Consider the following 12,561-nt stretch of genomic DNA (forward strand, 5'->3'; position numbering starts at 1 on the left):
TTGTTTGTTCCTATAAGACTCACATCACCGTCACTCACTCATTGTTTGTTCCTTAAGTCTCCACATCGCCGTCACCACTCGTTGTTTGTTCCTATAAGTCTCACATCACCGTCACTCACTCGTTGTTTGTTCCTATAAGTCTCACATCACCACTCACTCATTGTTTGTTCCTATAAGACTCATCACCGTCACTCCTCATTGTTTGTTCCTAAGTCTCACATCACCGTCACTCACTCGCTGTTTGTTCCTATAAGACTCACATCACCGTCACTCACTCACTGTTTGTTCCTATAAGTCTCACATCACCGTCACTCACTCATTTTTGTTCCTATAAGACTCACTTCACCGTCACTCACTCATTGTTTGTTCCTAAGTCTCACATCACCGTCACTCACTCATTGTTTGTTCCTAAGTCTCCACATCACCGTCACTCCTCATTGTTTGTTCTATAAGTCTCACTTCACCGTCACTCACTCATTGTTTGTTCCTAAGTCTCACATCACCGTCACTCACTCATTGTTTGTTCCTATAAGTCTCACATCACCGTCACTCACTCGCTGTTTGTTCCTATAGACTTACATCACCGTCACTCACTCATTGTTTGTTCCTATAGACTCACTTCACCGTCACTCACTCATTGTTTGTTCCTAAGTCTCACATCACCGTCACTCACTCATTGTTTTGTTCCTATAAGACTCACATCAAATGCTCTCACTCCATTGTTTGTTCCTATAAGTCTCACTTCACCGTCACTCACTCGTTGTTTGTTCCTATATGTCTCACATCACCGTCACTCCTGTTGTTTGTTCCTATAAGACTCACATCACCGTCACTCTAAAGTCTCACATGACCGTCACTCACTCCCGGGCAGTGGCGGCTCGTGAAAAAAAAATTGGAGGGACTGCAAGCCTCACACCGAGTCCCCACCAAACAATAAGCGCAAAGCAGAATAAAGTGTTGCCTCGTCACAACCACAGAGCCATTCACATTTCTGATAAACACTGATGTTAAACTGGCGTGTATATTCTTTGTTCCTGCTTGTACTGTTCTGAAATTCCATGCTTATTGTTTGGTGGGGACTCGGTGTGAGGCTTGCAGTCCCTCCATTGTTTTTTTCACGAGCCGCCACTGTCACGCGTTGTTTGTAGGATTATCAAGGAGGGAATATTTACGCCACATGACGCAGCTAATCACGAATTATTTACGCCATCTGACACCATCCAAGAGATTTTGCCTTTTGACTCAGCCAAATATAAGAGATTTAGTTCCACTTATCGCCACACATTATTTACACGTAGCAATGACGGGTTGACCTTGAAGCAGCCTGAACACACACACACACACACACAGACTGAGGGAGTGTGTGTGTGCAGGAAGTCCAGCCAAACCAAAACAGAGGAGCGGATACATGCATGACCAACTGTCTCTCCACCTCATTCTCCCTCCAGGCTGTTGTCAAGCATTAAACACATTAACTGACATATTCATTAACAAAACTCTACCTATTCTTAGTATCCTTTAACAATTGTCATAACGTGTGGATATTACTTGTTTGTTGATAGTTAATTGGTCATTAATCTCATAAACTGTATTGGTTGTTATGGTTATAGAGACTAGGTAGAGCTGATGTATTTATGTTAAGTGAAGTTGTAGTGTTTAGGAAGTATATCTCAGTTTATGTATTATTTCTATATTCTCTTTTTCTTTTTTTTTTGCATCACTTTGGTGGTTTTGTTGGCCTTAGGGAGAGAGGTAGAGCCGGTGATACTGTGGGAACATCTGCCTCAGTCAGCACAGGTGTTCCTATTATCACTATGTTCATCTCTAAGCTGACACCACTTATAGTGTGTTTATACCTGTAGCTTGAGAAATCTCCTGACACAATTTCTCTTATTTTCATGAACAACTTCAAGGTGGATTTTCTATAATAAACTGTTTTCATGAGATCATTATAGAATTTCTATGTAGTTTACTAATTTCTGTTTATTTTCTTTGTGTAGTTGTTCATTCACTCGGGAGACATTAGATTGTTAGAGTGAGGCCGTTGACACAGGTGCATGGAGCCTCAGGAGCTGGAGAACACGTTATTCATACTTATTGCTCGAGGTCAATATTTAATATTTACCCGGATATCCATTATTCATTGTTAACTTTATACCGTGACAACAACAGCCATTGTCCTTCATGACAACAATGGCTATTGACAAAAGTTCCTCTTACACGAAGCAGTAACACTGCTGGCATATGACACCCACAGTTTATGTACTGAACGTTCCTGACTCACACAGTGAGTTTATGACTCACACAGTATTCCTGACTCACACAATAAGAGTTTATGACTCACACAGTGTTCCTGACTCACACAATAAGAGTTTATGACTCACACAGTGTTCCTGACTCACACAATAAGAGTTTATGACTCACACAGTGTTCCTGACTCAGATGTTATACTCAGTCTTTGTTACTCAGTTATAGGCGGACGCAGACAAGTAGTCAGAGTCAAGGGAGTTTGAGCCGCCTTGAGCGATCATGTTCAGTGTCCTCTCAAACTGCTCCTCGAGGCTGTCCTGTGACAAAGAGGAGCGGCAGCTCGCCCTCCTCGTCGAGGATGTCTCCAAATCCTCCGCGGCCAGAGGGTTCATACTCGAGGCGACGGAGGTGGAGGTGTTGGACGTTGAGGAAGACACGGTGTTCTGGTCGGGACATTTCAGGGTACTTGTTGAACTCTTTTTATCATTTTGGCTCCGTTCCTCCTCAGTCAGTCTTCGCTGAGCCCTTGGGTACTTCGTCTCCTCCAAGACGCAGCTAGACCGAAGTAAATTGCTAATAGGTCTCTGGATGTCGTCGCACAACGAGCTATTTTCTTTAACTTCTCTGTCACTTGACTCAGGTTTTCTGTGGTGTGGTATAAAGAAGGACGCCTCGGTGTCGCTGCATGACTGAGTATTGTCATCGTCATCGTCGGAGAAGTTGTAACCTTCCATAGACAAGTCGGTGGTGGACTCCGTGTTGAGTCTTAGGTGACGTAAGTCTCGGTGTGACGGAGGCAACGGACGCCTGGTGCTGGATTTGTTGCGGACGTGGTCGTTCATGGCGGCAGCTTCGTCGAAAGGCGTGACGGTCTCGTAAGCGTCGGTGGCCACCCCGCTGTACTCGTACTCCAAGAGTGTCAACAATGTTAGAGCCAAGTGTTTAGACTACACATAACTGAACAAAACACAACACAACACAACACTAGAAGTAAGAATAATTTTTGTTATTCATGAAGTAGAAAAACTCTCATTTGGTAAACAATATTCATTCAAGTTAAATATATTCAATAAAGACAATGAAAAGGTCAAACATCCGGTAATATTTTGTTAAAGGCTCAGTAACGCCGTTTATTTTTCATAATCACTATTTTTTTATTCATTCAAGTTTTTCTGAGCATAAAATTAAGTGTTTAACTCCAGCAACACAGCAAACTTTCTGCCTGAGTCACCAAGACGCTTCACGCTGCTGTTTACAATAACTATGTCATAATTATATACTTTCGCCAGAGCCAAGTTAACCATAACACCTGAATAACAACAACAACAAATAGTTGTATTTGTACTTGATGAATTTGTCACTTGGTTGCAGCTTCAAAATACATTTTTGTGGATATAAGCAACTTTATGAGTTAGTTTAGCACAAACTTATCAGATGTTTTGGTGGAGTGACCAGCCTGAGGGGGGGGAGTAAGCCTGGAGGTTACCAGCAGGATGTTCTCTCGAGTATTACTCACAGAACCTCACTAGAGGAGAAGTGTGTTTGTAGGTCGCTGATATTTAGCCTGCATTGACATAAAACTGAGATACTCACCAGAGCTGTGGAATAGGCCTGCAGGTCGCCACGGTCGGATTAACGTGCAGGACGGTGGAACATCCTGACGGAGTAGCCGAGTAGGTCTCGTGAGGTACCGAGAGCTTGACATCCTCCCGGCAGCAGCTGCAGCACTCCCCGGTGTACCAGGTGCTGGTGTCTGAGTCCCGGCAGGTGGAGGAGTTAGTGTGGGGGGCGGGGCTGGTGTAAACTCCCTGTAGTGTGTTGGCGGACCACACTGGCGGGGCCTCCTATGCTCCTGACTGGCCGCCCAGTAGAGACTCTGTCTGTTGGTGGACACAAGTGATGGTGAAGCTGATAGTGATAGGGAGGTTCTGGACCAACTGTTAATATCAGTACACTACCAGCTGCTGCTGCTGCTCATAAAGGTCACAGATGGTGATGATATGTTATGTAAAGTTTCCTAGTGGTGAGCAGAGGACCCATACTAGACACGGTTGACCTTTAACCTATTCTCTGACAATAAATTCTGAGCACTGGCCAACACAAATGATCTCTGACCTACACAGTTAACCTCTGACGTACATGGTTGACCTGTGTATACAGTAGGTGGTGAGGCTGACCTACCTGTGTGATGTGGTTAGTGCGCTGGGAGGTAGAGGCCGTAGAGGGTGAGGGAGAGGGACAGAGGTACCCCTGAGGCCACGGTTCTGTAACATCACAAGGAGCATTAAACCTTACAATAGGACGACTTAACCCTTAATTATGCAGTATATATAGTCAATGTTCCAGATAAAAAAACTGATACCCAGACTGACCAAGCCTCTTCTTAGTGAGATCATCCTTGACCTGTGAGCTGACCTCCACCTCAGCATACTCTGCAGCAGAAGATGCATTGGAGGTCAACAGTTTCCTCTCTGACTTGTCTGAGTTGAGATCGTGTGAGGGCACGGGGGTCCACAGCCCCCCAACCTCCACCCAGGGCCCCCCTACGCTGCACATTTTCCCCTTGCTTAACTCTGATAATTATGATAAACAATCAAAGTAAACAAGGCAATCACTATGAAAATCTATCATATTTACTCCAGTTATCTTTATTTATCTTATTTTATTACTCCATCTACACAGTGTGGAATGTAAACACTTGATAAATACCTGACAAAATCAAGAATATTAAAATATATATCATCTGTCACTATTCTCGGGTAAATTGGGTAGAAAAAAATGCAGTTTGAGTCAAATAATTCAAGGTCCTCCACGATATTAATATAATATTAGTGTTTACCCTCAAGGTTATCAGATTTACATTTTCTATTAAATACCGAGACGCAGTGTTAATGGGGGACTTAGTAAACACGTCACCTTGTATAAAGTTTAGTTCTTGTATTTTTTGTTAATAATACACACACACACACACACACATACATACACCCATAATACACATACACACCTGAGGGTAAAGTGCTGTGTATACTTCTAGCACACCATCTGGCAGTAACTGTGCACCCCACCAGCATCACCACCATGGCTACAGCGCCTCCAGCCAGCACCAGGAACCACGCCGACCTCACCACGCCCACCCCCATGCCTGGGTCCTGGGGAGATGACATGGACGGGGATGTTCAGTGTTATCCAGGAGTAAAGAAGAAGAAGAAGAAGAAGAAGAAGAAGAAGAAGAAGAAGAAGAAGAAGAAGAAGAAGAAGAAAAAGAGACAAATAGACGAACAAAAACAAAATATTCTAAAAAATGCGAAGAAGAATAAGAAAAAAACGAAGAAAGAGGAGAGAAAATACGGCGGTAATTACCATATGACCTTAACTAACCTTGAAGTGGGTCATGAGGAGGTTAAGCCTGGCGGGCGGGGAGGGAGGTCCTGAACCCTTCACTGTGGAGGCCGTGAACATGACCTCCACCCTAGACGAGGTTATATTGGGCAGTGTGAGGGTAGACAGGTCACCCAACACTGTCACGTTATGGATCAGGCCTGTGTCAGTCTCCCTCACTGTCACCTGGGGGGGCTCAAGAAAGCCACGGATAAAAAAATGAAGAAAAAATCCGAACATTTATCAAGAATAATGAAACAAAAAATAGTGTATTGCATAGATTAATTATTCAAGTCTTATCAAAGCCAGCGACTGATGATTGCTCCAAGTGGCATTGTATGGGACTCACCAAATAGTTGAGGATGAGCCCGTTCGCCAAGTGTAGTGGTAGTGGACGCCAGTGTAGTGTAAGGGCGTACAATCCTGCCCCCACCCGCGCCGCCCACCACCGTGACAATACCGCCCACCCTGAAGGTACTGTGGCGAGAGAGGTAAATAATAATAATAATAATAATAATAATAATAATAATAATAATAATAATAATAATAATAATAATAATAATAATAATATTATTATTATTATTATTATTATTATTATTATTATGTTAAGGAGCTGTAGGTAAAACTTGGTGGTTGTTAAAAGTTGTTTCTCCCGAGCCAGAGCCGTCTCCATCTCCGGAAACTGATGTATGGATGACTTTCGAAAGATGTTCGTCTTTTACGCCACTCCACTATTTCTTGATGAAATATATCTACAAAATATTTTATTTAAAAAATATTTTTAATTTTATCCAAATTTTTCTTGTCGTTAATTTTTTGCAATAAACGAACATATTTAATATACTTTTTGTTGTTTTAATCTTAAGAGGTATACCGCCCACAGAGCACCTCAGTGTCGGACAAAACCATAACATAGAGGAGTCACGTGTCGTGTGTCGCCCTTTAAAGTTTAAACTACTTGCAATAATTGTTTGTGCGACTTTCTAAGTGAAATAATTTTCAAGAATAATGATTCTAGAAAACGATGTGATAAATTGATAACATGAAAACAATCGAAAAACTATTAGATAAGCAAAATAAAAAGTGCTGGTGACACGATTGACAACTACTGAAAATTGAAGTGAAATTGAAGTAAGCGCTAACAAATTTATCTGCTTTGTAGTGATAATTTACTCAATTGATAATATTTAATATGTGTTAAATGTAATATTGACAGAATTTTTATGCAATGACTGTAGTGTTAATTAATTTCAACGTGATAACTGCGGTGGTTCAAGACAGGTCGTGACGTTACCAGCAGACAGCCTGAGTGAGTACTGATCTATATTAACCAAATGTTGTGGTACACTTATGCATCATGTTTTAGTACTATTTAACTGATAAATGTATGTCTTCCAGTAAGGTGAGTGCATAAATTATTGAGTGTTTCGTGTTATTGTGTTGGTTTGTCAGTATTATGTCCCGTATTGGAAGACACACTTGGGTAGGGTGTTGTATAGTGTGGCTGAACTGAACAACCCAGCTGCTCCTCTGCCGGTACCTCGGTTTCCTCTTGTGCTAACACAGGACACTTAAAGTTCATAACAGAGTAACAAATAACGGACCAATAACTCGATCGGCTAGTTGATAAATAGTGAAAAGATAAAAAAAAAATTTTGAGCAAGGATTCCTTTTATTAAGTGTCGGATTTCTTGTGGTATCTATAATTGTTTTAATATTTTTACGTCCTGGGAAATGTCATCATAATCATCACCACCATTAAATCATTAATTAATATTATGGAAAAATTGGTGTTTCGGTTATCCGGCGAATTTTAAGATTTCAAGTTGTGGAATCAGTAGTTTAGACAATTATAAGACACCTTTCTTCTATAGCGTTTCCGTCGGAAATTTATATTTTTCGAGTATTTTAATCGATAAAATTACCAACAATATTACTTGTTTAAAGTGGGCAGGGCTTTGGAGCACAGCGAAAATGTGGAGTTAAATACTACAAATAACACTAAACAAATCTTTGAAAACCAGACCTAACGTTTCCTAACCTATAAAAACTTAACCTTACTCATATTTTCGGTTTTTAGTAGGTAATGGTGTTGTTTTCGGTTTTTAGTATGTGTTGGTGCTGTTTTCGGTGTTCATTTACAAGATTTTCACAAGACCATAGATATCAGAAAAAAAAATAAGGCATTACAAACTTTACCTGAAATTAAATATCTCACTGCACATTAAAAAAACGAATTTAATACGTTTAAGAGTAAATATTTTGTGAGGTAGAACAAGTGGTCTTCTCATTCCTCAGTGTAATGTCGAGAAAATCACAGTAATAACGCGTAATTATGTGTAATGTGACTGGTTCCGGGAGCGTGTGTAATATTTAGTGTGGAATTTTGTTGCAAGAGTAAAGTGTAGAAATAATTGTTTTTGATGAGGGTTGTGGTTACAGACAGACAGACAGACAGAAGGAGACAGACGATGAGACAGTCAAACATTATATGTCTTTATTGTGTGTTTCATATTCAAATTATCTCTAACGTTTTGTTTATACAGTCTCTAAAAAAAAAGACAGAAATTGACAGACAGTACATGGGGAAAAACAAACAAACAGCCAAAACTTCATTTAGAAACCGAATTTAATATATGACGAGTTTGGAAAAGGCATGAAATATATTAATAAGAGTTCTCGTATGGTCTCTGCGGCTCACAATCACTGGAATTATCTCACCAGTACCAGGAATGTCCCTAAATTACAAGGCAACCAATCAAAACTCACAAACACTAATAAACATCGAATGAGAAGTCACAGTCTTACCGTCCTGAGGCGTGGTGAAGGCGTGGAGGTTGGAGGGGACGCCTAGGACCCCCTTATAGTGGGGTAAGAGAAGGAACCAGTAGGAGGTGTAGGGCTGGAGGTCGCGCAGGTGGTAGGTGAGTCTGCCCGGGGCGGGAGAGTGACCCAACACTCTTAGCTGGTTGCACCGAGGCGAGGCGGGGGGCGAAGTAGGGTGAGGAGGGGGTGGTTGTGAGGTCGGGCTAGTGACCCACACCAGGCCGTCGTCTGTAGCGTTGTTGAGTTGCCTCATGCTGTCAGACCCTGGTTAAGTTGGAGAATATTTCTTAACATATGCTAATATAGATAATAACAGTAATAATAAAAGTAAGTATGTTACGAGAGTTTTTAATGACAACTTTGAGTCATTCAACCAATCATTTAAACTCTTAACTCAGACTAAGTCAAGGAAACACCGCCATTTACCACCACGTACTCCAACTATATAATTTAAAATCATTCAATGACTCTTGGTGTTTAAATTCATCATTTTATTTGCACTCCATCTATGAAATGCATTAAATTTATCAGTATTCATCATTTATCTTAATTCGTCATTCTTAATCTGACCTTCGTGTTTGTTACATTTAGTTTTATTTAGATTCCTTCATCCAAACGCTAAATATATTGTCGGTCAATAAAGCTCATTGAACTAAATCCCTTTGTTTAAACCAGACCATTTAAATAAGAATATAATTTTTCAATACATATACATATATTACTCTTGTGCGTCTATAGATACCTTATATCTTTTTATATGGCTGTACAAAAACGTGAAAAATAGTATTGGGTGTTATATGATTACATAAGTTTCCCCGTTTAGTTTTCTTTGAAAGAATTGTTAAAGAAAATATAGTTTTAAATGCGTAACTACTGTAGTACGGCACGTTGTTATGTCACACTGTACTGTCCTTGTGAATGTTCCCCGACTTTCAACAATAGTGATGTATTTAATAAAGACTTCTACAATATTATTCCGTGTTAGCTCATCTTAACATTCCATAGTTCAAATCTTCAAGTCTTCACCTACAACACGGAAATAGTTATCTGAATCTACAGGTATTCGGTTGAAATGTAGGTATAAATGAAACACCCAATATAAAAGTTGCTGTAAAACTCCAGAAGAATGACCCGCGCTACACAGAGGTAATAAAATGGAATCAGATTGTGTCTTTAAGGGCAGATGAATCACCCAGTTCGTAGAGTGAACTTTATATATTATAAGTTATATACAGTATTTCGTATTGATGTTGATAGTGTATACAGAAGTGTAAAATTGCATAGGTGAGGCTCCATATTGTCGCTCACTGTATATTGACTTTAATGAACAGAGTTATTATTATTATTATTATTATTGTAGCTGTTGTTTAAAAAAATGACTAATGGGCTGACTTACCTCCGGGTTGCATTAGTGACGTCATTTCTCCGTGTATCTCCGCATCCGTATGTTGGCGATGGCTTCGGCTTCCTTCTCGGTAGTCGGTGAGGGCGACAGTGGTGGTGTCTTGGTGTGGCAGAGACGTTCGGCGTTTGTGGTGGTACTTGTAGTGATGGTGGAGGGAGATGTCGTGCGTCTGCAGCTGCTGGTGTATCCTTGGGGCGACGAAGCCACTGCCACGTTCACATCCCAGGATGAATATACCTTCCAAGTGTGTTGGTCGACCCGTCTGTAATAATAATAATAATAATAATAATAATAATAATAATAATAATAATAATAATAATAATAAAAGAAAAGAATAAGAACAAGATAATCGGCAAGGACAAAAATAGGTGTGCTTATTGTTATTGTCGTTATTACAGTATTGTCAAATCTACTACTATTATTATTATTATTATTATTATTATTATTATTATTATTATTATTATTATTATTATTATTATTATTATTATTATTATTATTATTATTATTATTATGATGATTATTATTATACCATGTTAAATAATATTTATCCTAAATCCGTTATCTAATTGTACAAATACATTTAATTTAATGGTGCAAACTCCCATGTGTATAAATGATGTATGTGTGTATTGGACATTATTGATGTGTACATGACTTATGGTGTCGTTCATAACCTGTACTGTGTACATGAGTGTTGTGTGTAAATAAACAATCTGAATCTGTGTACATATGGCCCGGAGTTCACTAGTGTGTGTGTGTGTGTGTGTGTGTGTGTTTGTGTGTGTGTGTGTGTGTGTGTGTGTGTGAACACTCACCATCCTCCAGGTAACAGTAGCCGTGGTGGGGGTAGTGGAGGCAGGATACCCTTGTTCCAGTGTGGGCGTGAGGAGTGACGCCCGTGCCTCCACCTCATCCACGCCCACCATACCCACGGCGACTGTCCCCCGTGCCACACCCCCGCCCATCACCCTCACCGGCATCGCTAACCCGCCCACCTGAAAGACAAATATAAAACTAATAAAGTGATTCTCCTTTTACCTCACCATTCTAAAGACAGGTATATATAGAAATGTACTTTTTCTGTGTTTTTATATATTTTTTTTATTTATTTTTTTTATTTTAGGATATAATTTGACTATTTTAGATACATGTAGGATTGTAGGCATAAGAACACATAAGGGGGACTTACGGTAATATACAAACTAAGGCTTCACATGCACAAAGACTCTCAACCTTAACGACAGGCGTCCATTTAATACAAGTTATAGGAGAGAAAAATAAACGTGATGGAATATAATTTTTTGAAAGTTTCCCGCACGTAACTTTTGGGATCACACATATCTCATATCATTTCACCTCAAGACTAACTACCCTGTCGTTAACTTTTACCTAACCTAACCTAACCTAACCTAACCTAACCAAACCAAACCAAACCAAACTTAACCAAACCTAACCTAACCAAACCAAACCTAACCTAACCAAACCAAACCAAACCAAACCAAACTTAACCAAACCTAACCAAACCAAACCAAACTTAACCAAACCTAACCAAACCAAACCTAACCAAACCTAACCTAACCTAACCAAACCAAACCAAACCTAACCTAACCTAACCAAACCAAACCTAACCTAACCTAACCCAACCCTCTCAAAGCATCAGATGAGAGAGAGAGGGTTGTCAGTGGTATACCTCATTGGCAGCCATACACGCCCACAGCCCCTCATGATGGGTGGACACGTGGAGGCTGTTCTCGTGATCCACCGTGACTTTCCTTCTTCCACCTCCTCCTCTTCCATCTCCTCCTCTTCCATCTCCTCCTCTTCCATCTCCTCCTCTTCCTTCTTCAACTCCTCCTCCACCATCTGAATCTTCGTGTATCACCAGCTGGGGCGCTTCCTTCTCCAGCTGGTAACTCTCAACACCACCTGTGGATGAGGGAGATGTGTGTGGGGTGCTGGTGTGTGGGGTGCTCGGTGTGTGGGGGGTGCTGGTGTGTGGGGGGTGTTGGTGTGTGGGGTGCTGGTGTGTAAGTGTGGTGGTGTGTGGGGGGGTGCTGGTGTGTGGGGTGTTGTGTGTGAGGTGCTGGTGTGTGGGGGTGCTGGTGTGGGGGGTGCTGGTGTGTGGGGGGTGTGTGGTGTGTGGGGGGTGTTGGTGTGTGGGGGGTGCTGGTGTGTGGGGGGTGCTGGTGTGTGGGGGTGCTGGTGTGTGGGGGTGCTGGTGTGTGGGGGTGCTGGTGTGTAAGGGGGTGCTGGTGTGGGGGTGTTGGTGTAGGGGTGCTGGTGTGTAAGTGCTGGTGTGTAAAGGGGTGTTGTGTGTAGGGGGGTGCTGAGGTGTGTGGGGGGTGCTGGTGTGTAGGGGTGTTGTGTGTAGGGGGTGCTGGTGTGTAGGGGGTGTTGTGTGTGGGGTGGTGTGTAGGGGGTGTTGTGTGTAGGGGTGTTGTGTGTAGGGGTGTTGTGTGTGTAGGGGTGTTGTTGTGTGTAGGGGGTGCTGGTGTGTAGGGGTGCTGGTGTGTAGGGGTGTTGGTGTGTAGGGGTGCTGGTGTGTAAAAGTGTGGTGTGTAGGGGTGCGTGGTGTGTAGGGGGTGCTGGTGTGGGGTGTGGTGTGTGGGGTGTTGTGTGGGGGTGCTGGTGTGTAGGGGTGTGTGTGGGGGTGCTGGTGTGTGGGGGGTGCTGGTGTGTAGGGGGTGCTGGTGTGTAGGGGG

The 12,561-nt window shown here is 41.7% G+C and overlaps 2 protein-coding genes and 1 long non-coding RNA gene across 3 annotated transcripts in view; all 3 read right to left on the reverse strand.

Annotated features, from left to right (window-relative positions):
- Positions 1 to 176, reverse strand: part of LOC121877946 — a 445-nt gene extending 269 nt beyond the window's left edge. The window contains exon 1 of the long non-coding RNA XR_006091066.1: positions 76 to 176. This is a non-coding gene — a long non-coding RNA (uncharacterized LOC121877946). The remainder of the gene's footprint in view (positions 1 to 75) is intronic.
- Positions 177 to 1,223: 1,047 nt separating this feature from the next.
- On the reverse strand, positions 1,224 to 3,976 carry LOC121877948. The gene is made up of 2 exons (XM_042383922.1): positions 3,844 to 3,976; positions 1,224 to 3,161 (listed from the first exon to the last, which is right to left on the reverse strand). Exon 2 carries the CDS (start codon positions 3,090 to 3,092, stop codon positions 2,466 to 2,468), a length of 627 nt encoding a protein of 208 aa, XP_042239856.1. The 5' UTR covers positions 3,093 to 3,161; positions 3,844 to 3,976; the 3' UTR covers positions 1,224 to 2,465.
- An 18-nt stretch (positions 3,977 to 3,994) lies between these two features.
- On the reverse strand, positions 3,995 to 11,780 carry LOC121877947. Its single transcript, XM_042383920.1, has 10 exons — positions 11,550 to 11,780; positions 10,675 to 10,854; positions 9,851 to 10,121; positions 8,437 to 8,718; positions 5,978 to 6,105; positions 5,629 to 5,814; positions 5,255 to 5,399; positions 4,623 to 4,823; positions 4,432 to 4,514; positions 3,995 to 4,130 (listed from the first exon to the last, which is right to left on the reverse strand). Exons 1-10 carry the CDS (start codon positions 11,562 to 11,564, stop codon positions 4,095 to 4,097), a joined length of 1,527 nt encoding a protein of 508 aa, XP_042239854.1. The 5' UTR covers positions 11,565 to 11,780; the 3' UTR covers positions 3,995 to 4,094.
- Positions 11,781 to 12,561: the final 781 nt, after the last annotated feature.

Source organism: Homarus americanus, unplaced genomic scaffold (assembly GCF_018991925.1).
Source record: "Homarus americanus isolate GMGI-L3 unplaced genomic scaffold, GMGI_Hamer_2.0 scaffold1454, whole genome shotgun sequence".
NCBI classification, from domain to species: Eukaryota; Metazoa; Arthropoda; class Malacostraca; order Decapoda; family Nephropidae; genus Homarus; species Homarus americanus.